This window comes from Oncorhynchus mykiss, chromosome 24 (assembly GCF_057628025.1).
Source record: "Oncorhynchus mykiss isolate SJ-2025 chromosome 24, ASM5762802v1, whole genome shotgun sequence".
Classification (NCBI taxonomy): domain Eukaryota; kingdom Metazoa; phylum Chordata; class Actinopteri; order Salmoniformes; family Salmonidae; genus Oncorhynchus; species Oncorhynchus mykiss.
In genome coordinates, this window is record NC_143045.1 from 34,523,882 (window position 1) to 34,532,500 (window position 8,619).

The following is an 8,619-nucleotide window of genomic DNA, read 5'->3' on the forward strand; positions in this document are numbered from 1 at the left end:
CTTTCTAATAACACATTTTACATGACTCAGATGACTTGGTCTGCTGGCGGAATGTTCTCACAAGACTCTGAAACAACACTATAGACAACACTAACTTCTAGCTTTGGCTTAACAACACTATAGACAACACTAACTTCTAGCTTTGGCTTAACAACACTATAGACAACACTAACTTCTAGCTTTGGCTTAATGTTTCGATTTCTTTAAATCAATCAACTACTTCTATAAATGTCTTCATATACAGGTTTATCCATATATATATATCCAAATACAGTACCAGTCAAAAGATTGGAAGCCACTACTCATTCCAGGGGTTTTCTTTATTTTTAAAAATCATTTTCTGCATTGTAGAATAATAATAAAGACATCAACACTATGAAATAACACATATGGAATCATGTAGTAACCAAAACAAGTGTTACACTTTAAAAAAAACAATTAGCCACCCTTTGCCTTGACAGCTTTCCACTCTTGGCATTCTCTCAACCAACTTCATGAGGTAGTCACCTGGAATGCATTTCAATTAACAGGTGTGCCTTGTTAAAAGTTAATTTGTGGCATTTCTTTCCTTAATGCGTTTGAGTCAATCATTTGTGTTGTGACTGGTATACAGAAGATAGCCCTATGTGGTAAAAGACCAAGTCCATATTATGGCAAGAACAGCTAAAATAACCAAAGAGGAACGACAGTCCATCATTACTTTAAGACATGAAGGTCAGTCAATGCAGAAAATGTCAAGAACTTTGAAAGTTTCTTCAAGTGCAGTCGCAAAAACCATCAAGTGCTATGATGAAACTGTCTCTCATGAGGACCGCCACAGGAAAGGAAGACCCAGAGTTACCTCTGCTGTAGAAGGTAAGTTCATTAGGGTTACCAGCCTCAGAAATTGCAGCCCAAATAAATGCGTCACAGAGTTCAATTAACAGACACATCTCAACATCAACTGTTCAGAGGAGACTGTGTGAATCAGGCCTTCATAGTCGACTTGCTGCAAAAAAACCACTACTACAGGACACCAATAAGAAGAAGAGACTTGCTTGGGCCAAGAAACACGGGCAATGGATATTTTACCGGTGGAAATCTGTTGCTTGGTCTGATGAGTCCAAATTTGCGATTTTTGGTTCCAACTACCATGTCTTTGTGATTCGCAGAGTAGGTGAATGGATGATCTCTGCATGTGTGGTTCCCACCATGAAGCATGGAGGAGGAGGTGTGATGGTCTGGGGGTGCTTTGCTGGTGACACTGTCAGTGATTTATTTAGAATTCAAGGCACACTTAACCAGCATGGCTACAACAGCATTCTGCAGTGATACGCCATCCCATCTGGTTTGCGCTTAGTGGGTCTATCATTTGTTTTTCAACCGGACAATGACCCAAAACACACCTCCAGCCTGAGTAAGGGCTATTTGACCAAGAAGGAGAGTGATGGAGTGCTGCGTCAGATGACCTGGCCTCCACAAATCACCCGACCCGACCCCAATTGAGATAGTTTGGGATGAGTTGGACTGCAGAGTGAAGGAAAGCAGCCAACAAGTGGCAACTCCTTCAAGACTGTTGGAAAAGCATTCCAGGTGAAGCTGGTTGAGAGAATGCCAAAAGCGTGCAAAGCTGTCATCAAGGCAAACGGTGGCTAAGAATTTGAAGAATCTCAAATATATTTTGATTTGTTTAACACTTTTTTGGTTGCTACATGATTCCATGTGTGTTATTTCATAGTTTTGATGTCTTCACTATTATTCTCCAATGTAGAAAATCATTAAAAAGAAAGAACAACCCTTGAATCAGTAGGTGTGTCCAAACTTTTGACTGGTACTGTATACACATATATATATATATATATATATATTTTTGTTCTATAAAGGAACTATTGCCCTTTCCTCCAGCTTCCTCATCAACGGCTGCTCTCCAATGAAGATATGGAAAGACGTGGTTAATATCTGTCCTAACTGACGCTAGATAAATAGTATAAAACATGCAAATGGGTGATTTAACCCCTCAGGCTACACTGACGAGGACATAGGGCTGTAGTCACTGAAGCTGCCTCAGGGAACTGATAGGGACTTGACTCATCAGTGAGTGTGTGTGTGTGGGTGTGCTGTGGATACAGTATGAAGGGTAGAAGACAGCCAGTGTGAGAAAGGGAGAGAGACCACGATGTGCTTCTTCTGAGACGTGTTTTATTTTACATTATAAACTGTGTGGTTCGAGCCCTGAAAGCTGATTGGCTGACAGCCGTGGTATATCAGACCGTATACCACGGGTATGACAAAACAATATTTTTTACTGCTCTAATTACGTTGGTAACCAGTTTATAATAGCAATAAGGCACCTCGGGGGTTTGTGATATATGACCAATATACCGCTGCTATGGGCTGTGTCCAGGCACTCCATGTTGTGTCGTGCCTAAGAACAGCCCTTAGCCATGGTATATTGGCCATATACCACACCTCCTTGGGCCTTATTGCTTAATTAGCTCCATGAAAACCAACTCATGACTATGAGGTGATAGGTTATTATGAGGTGATAGGTTATTATGAGGTGATGTGACGACAGTAGACTCCAGAGTATATATATATATATATATATATACACAGTGGGTGCTGTGTGTTAGTGATCGGGGCTGAGAGGAGGGCGTATGTCCAGCGTCCGTGCTGTGCTGTCCTTCCCCACTACCTCCAGACGCAGACTGGGTACGCCCTGCTCCAGCCCTTCCTGCCCCTCGGCCCCGCCCCTGTCCTCTGAGTGGACAGACAGGCGGAGGGTGCAGCCCTTAGGAAGGAGCTCCTGCTCATAGGCTGCTGCCAGTTGGTTGACCACCCTCCGCTCCACCTGGTAACACAACAAACCAGACCAGTCAGGCCTAACACTGACACACGAGCTCAACTCAAAACAAGTGTGTGACCTGTTTTTGTGTTTGATTCAACAACTGAACGGGGCTGAAAATGTTTACCTGACAGCTGAACGGGTTCAATGTTAATCACACGACGAACAGAGAATATACAGAAGTCCTATTATAATACTAGTAAAGTATTTCTTTAGAAAAGCTGAGTATTTCTGACAATTGGACCATAATTGTTACCTATTAAAATGTCCAATGTTTTTATCTCAACATCAAATCATTTCTGGGTAACAATGAAAAGGACCTTACTGTAATTGTTTTCTAATAAAATGGTTAAAAAAAATAAACCAAATTAGCTCATTAGCAAAGAGCAATTTCTCAAACGATCATTTTTCTAGGACTGTCTGGGAGTGGTCTGAGTGAGGGGTCTAATTGGACGAGCTTAAAAGGGAGGGATATGCAACCTGAAAACTTGCTGTTATTGGCAGAGGTTTTGAAACTCTCTCTGTTGTTATTGGTCCATTAACTTTTACCATCTGGTGAGGTCACCGGTCAGGCCAAAACTCCATCCCACCAAAACAGGCTGGAATTCCAGCTGTCACACTAAAAGGGCATTATAAGTTTCACAACCTCAGTGTGGGGGATATATATACACACACAACACGGAACAATCAGTCTGGGCCTCCAACTCTCCTGATGTAGACAGTAAGGAAACAGAGGGGGAGACAGATAGGGGGGAGAGTTCTGCACGGACTATTTTTGTTAGTTGAAGCAGATACATTCACTGTGTGTGTACCTACCTGTAAGTGTCTGTGTGTGTACCTGTACGTGTGTGTGTGTGTGTACCTGTAAGTGTCTGTGTGTGTACCTACCTGTAAGTGTCTGTGTGTGTACCTGTAAGTGTCTGTGTGTGTACCTGTAAGTGTCTGTGTGTGTACCTGTAAGTGTCTGTGTGTGTACCTGTAAGTGTCTGTGTGTGTACCTGTAAGTGTCTGTGTGTGTACCTGTACGTGTCTGTGTGTGTACCTGTAAGTGTCTGTGTGTGTACCTGTAAGTGTCTGTGTGTGTACCTGTAAGTGTCTGTGTGTGTACCTGTACGTGTGTGTGTGTGTACCTGTAAGTGTCTGTGTGTGTACCTACCTGTAAGTGTCTGTGTGTGTACCTGTAAGTGTCTGTGTGTGTACCTGTAAGTGTCTGTGTGTGTACCTGTAAGTGTCTGTGTGTGTACCTGTAAGTGTCTGTGTGTGTACCTGTAAGTGTCTGTGTGTGTACCTGTAAGTGTCTGTGTGTGTACCTGTAAGTGTCTGTGTGTGTACCTGTAAGTGTCTGTGTGTGTACCTGTAAGTGTCTGTGTGTGTACCTGTACGTGTCTGTGTGTGTGTACCTGTAAGTGTCTGTGTGTGTACCTGTACGTGTCTGTGTGTGTACCTGTAAGTGTCTGTGTGTGTACCTGTAAGTGTCTGTGTGTGTACCTACCTGTAAGTGTCTGTGTACCTGTAAGTGTCTGTGTGTGTACCTACCTGTAAGTGTCTGTGTGTGTACCTGTAAGTGTCTGTGTGTGTACCTGTAAGTGTCTGTGTGTGTACCTGTAAGTGTCTGTGTGTGTACCTGTAAGTGTCTGTGTGTGTACCTGTAAGTGTCTGTGTGTGTACCTGTAAGTGTCTGTGTGTGTACCTGTAAGTGTGTGTGTGTGTGTACCTGTAAGTGTGTGTGTGTGTACCTGTAAGTGTCTGTGTGTGTACCTGTACGTGTCTGTGTGTGTGTACCTGTAAGTGTCTGTGTGTGTACCTGTACGTGTCTGTGTGTGTGTGTACCTGTAAGTGTCTGTGTGTGTACCTGTAAGTGTCTGTGTGTGTACCTGTAAGTGTCTGTGTGTGTACCTGTAAGTGTCTGTGTGTGTACCTGTAAGTGTCTGTGTGTGTACCTGTAAGTGTCTGTGTGTGTGTGTACCTGTAAGTGTCTGTGTGTGTGTGTACCTGTAAGTGTCTGTGTGTGTACCTGTAAGTGTCTGTGTGTGTACCTGTAAGTGTCTGTGTGTGTACCTGTAAGTGTCTGTGTGTGTACCTGTAAGTGTCTGTGTGTGTACCTACCTGTAAGTGTCTGTGTGTGTACCTACCTGTAAGTGTCTGTGTGTGTACCTGTAAGTGTCTGTGTGTGTACCTGTAAGTGTCTGTGTGTGTACCTACCTGTAAGTGTCTGTGTGTGTACCTGTAAGTGTCTGTGTGTGTACCTGTAAGTGTCTGTGTGTGTACCTGTACGTGTCTGTGTGTGTACCTGTACGTGTCTGTGTGTGTACCTGTAAGTGTGTGTGTGTGTACCTGTAAGTGTCTGTGTGTGTACCTGTAAGTGTCTGTGTGTGTACCTGTAAGTGTCTGTGTGTGTACCTGTAAGTGTCTGTGTGTGTACCTGTAAGTGTCTGTGTGTGTGTACCTGTAAGTGTCTGTGTGTGTACCTGTAAGTGTCTGTGTGTGTACCTGTAAGTGTCTGTGTGTGTACCTGTAAGTGTCTGTGTGTGTACCTGTAAGTGTCTGTGTGTGTACCTGTACGTGTGTGTGTGTGTACCTGTAAGTGTCTGTGTGTGTACCTACCTGTAAGTGTCTGTGTGTGTACCTGTAAGTGTCTGTGTGTGTACCTGTAAGTGTCTGTGTGTGTACCTGTAAGTGTCTGTGTGTGTACCTGTAAGTGTCTGTGTGTGTACCTGTAAGTGTCTGTGTGTGTACCTGTAAGTGTGTGTGTGTGTACCTGTAAGTGTCTGTGTGTGTACCTGTACGTGTCTGTGTGTGTGTACCTGTAAGTGTCTGTGTGTGTACCTGTACGTGTCTGTGTGTGTACCTGTAAGTGTCTGTGTGTGTACCTGTAAGTGTCTGTGTGTGTACCTGTACGTGTGTGTGTGTGTACCTGTAAGTGTCTGTGTGTGTACCTACCTGTAAGTGTCTGTGTGTGTACCTGTAAGTGTCTGTGTGTGTACCTGTAAGTGTCTGTGTGTGTACCTGTAAGTGTCTGTGTGTGTACCTGTAAGTGTCTGTGTGTGTACCTGTAAGTGTCTGTGTGTGTACCTGTAAGTGTGTGTGTGTGTGTACCTGTAAGTGTGTGTGTGTGTACCTGTAAGTGTCTGTGTGTGTACCTGTACGTGTCTGTGTGTGTGTACCTGTAAGTGTCTGTGTGTGTACCTGTAAGTGTCTGTGTGTGTACCTGTAAGTGTCTGTGTGTGTACCTGTACGTGTCTGTGTGTGTACCTGTAAGTGTCTGTGTGTGTACCTGTAAGTGTCTGTGTGTGTACCTGTACGTGTCTGTGTGTGTGTACCTGTACGTGTCTGTGTGTGTACCTGTAAGTGTCTGTGTGTGTACCTGTAAGTGTCTGTGTGTGTACCTGTAAGTGTCTGTGTGTGTACCTGTACGTGTCTGTGTGTGTGTACCTGTACGTGTCTGTGTGTGTACCTGTAAGTGTCTGTGTGTGTACCTGTAAGTGTCTGTGTGTGTACCTGTAAGTGTCTGTGTGTGTACCTGTAAGTGTCTGTGTGTGTACCTGTAAGTGTCTGTGTGTGTACCTGTAAGTGTCTGTGTGTGTACCTGTAAGTGTCTGTGTGTGTACCTGTAAGTGTCTGTGTGTGTACCTGTAAGTGTCTGTGTGTGTACCTGTAAGTGTGTGTGTGTGTGTACCTGTACGTGTCTGTGTGTGTGTACCTGTAAGTGTCTGTGTGTGTACCTGTACGTGTCTGTGTGTGTGTACCTGTAAGTGTCTGTGTGTGTACCTGTAAGTGTCTGTGTGTGTACCTGTAAGTGTCTGTGTGTGTACCTGTAAGTGTCTGTGTGTGTACCTGTAAGTGTCTGTGTGTGTGTGTACCTGTAAGTGTCTGTGTGTGTGTGTACCTGTAAGTGTCTGTGTGTGTGTGTACCTGTAAGTGTCTGTGTGTGTACCTGTAAGTGTCTGTGTGTGTACCTGTAAGTGTCTGTGTGTGTACCTGTAAGTGTCTGTGTGTGTACCTGTAAGTGTCTGTGTGTGTACCTGTAAGTGTCTGTGTGTGTACCTGTAAGTGTCTGTGTGTGTACCTGTAAGTGTCTGTGTGTGTACCTGTAAGTGTCTGTGTGTGTACCTGTAAGTGTCTGTGTGTGTACCTGTAAGTGTCTGTGTGTGTACCTGTAAGTGTCTGTGTGTGTACCTGTAAGTGTCTGTGTGTGTACCTGTAAGTGTCTGTGTGTGTACCTGTAAGTGTCTGTGTGTGTACCTGTAAGTGTCTGTGTGTGTACCTGTAAGTGTCTGTGTGTGTACCTGTAAGTGTCTGTGTGTGTACCTGTAAGTGTCTGTGTGTGTACCTGTAAGTGTCTGTGTGTGTACCTGTACGTGTCTGTGTGTGTACCTGTAAGTGTCTGTGTGTGTACCTGTAAGTGTCTGTGTGTGTACCTGTAAGTGTCTGTGTGTGTACCTGTAAGTGTCTGTGTGTGTACCTGTAAGTGTGTGCGTACCTCATGTTTGATGGAACGGGCTCCGTAGTGCAGGTTGTAACCTCCAGCCAGCAGGTCCAGAACAGGGCGGTCCCACAGCAGAGTGATGTCATGCCTCTGCTTCGCCTAACGAGGGGGACAGAAAGAAAGAAAGAGAAACATAAAATTCAACATACCAATTTGGATCTGGCTAAAAATACTTGAATCAGTCATAGAGCCCTTCATTGCCCTTTACGGTTGTGAGGTCTGGGGTCCGCTCACCAACCAAGACTTCACAAAATGGGACAAACACCAAATTGAGACTCTGCATGCAGAATTCTGCAAATATATCCTCTGTGTACAAGGTAGAACACCAAATAATGCATGCAGAGCAGAATTAGTCCCACTAATTATCAAAATCCAGAAAAGATCCGTTAAATTCTACAACCCCCTAAAAGGAAATGATTCCCAAACCTTCCATAACAAAGCCATCACCTACAGAGAGATGAACCTGGAGAAGAGTCCCCTAAGCAAGCTGGTCCTGGGGCTCTGTTCACAAACACAAACACACCCCACAGAGCCCCAGGACAGCAACACAATCAGACCCAACCAAATCATGAGAAAACAAAAAGACCATTACTTGACACATTGAAAAGAATTAACAAAAAAACAGAGCAAACTAGAATGCTATTTGGCCCTAAACAGAGAGTACACAGCGGCAGAATACCTGACCACTGTGACTGACCCAAATTTAAGGAAAGCTTTGACTATGTACAGACTCAGTGATCATAGCCTTGCTATTGAGAAAGGCCACCGTAGGCAGACATGGGTCTCAAGAGAAGACAGGCTATGTGCTCATTGCCCACAAAATGAGGTGGAAACTGAGCTGCACTTCCTAACCTCCTGCCAAATGTATGACCATATTATAGAGACATATTTCCCTCAGATTACACAGATCCACAAAGAATTCGAAAACAAATCCAACAAATCCAATTTTGATAAACTCCCATATCTACTGGGTGAAACACCACAGTGTGACATCACAGCAGCAAGATTTGTGACCTGTTGTCACAAGAAAAGGGCAACCAGTGAAGAACAAACACCAGTGTAAATACAACCCATATTTATGCTTATTTATTTTCCCTTGTGTACCCTTAACCATTTGTACGTCGTTGCAACACTGTATATATACGCAATATGACATTTGTAATGTCTTTATTGTTTTGACATTTCTGTATGTGTAATGTTTACTGTTAATTTTTTATTGTTTATTTCACTTTTGTATATTATCTACCTCACTTGCTTTGGCAATGTTAACACATGTTTCCCATGCCAATAAAGCCAATTAAGAGAGAGC

The 8,619-nt window shown here is 43.7% G+C and overlaps 1 protein-coding gene across 2 annotated transcripts in view; it reads right to left on the bottom strand.

Moving 5' to 3' along the window:
* Window positions 1–2,158: 2,158 nt before the first annotated feature.
* Window positions 2,159–8,619, bottom strand: part of clpb (ClpB family mitochondrial disaggregase) — an 89,124-nt gene continuing 82,663 nt past the window's right edge. For both annotated transcript variants that reach the window (XM_090218902.1, XM_090218901.1), the window contains 2 exons: window positions 7,305–7,409; window positions 2,159–2,830 (listed from right to left, as the gene is read on the bottom strand). In XM_090218902.1, coding sequence (XP_090075028.1) covers window positions 2,609–2,830; window positions 7,305–7,409 — 327 coding nt within the window. In that variant the 3' untranslated portion in view covers window positions 2,159–2,608. The remainder of the gene's footprint in view (window positions 2,831–7,304; window positions 7,410–8,619) is intronic.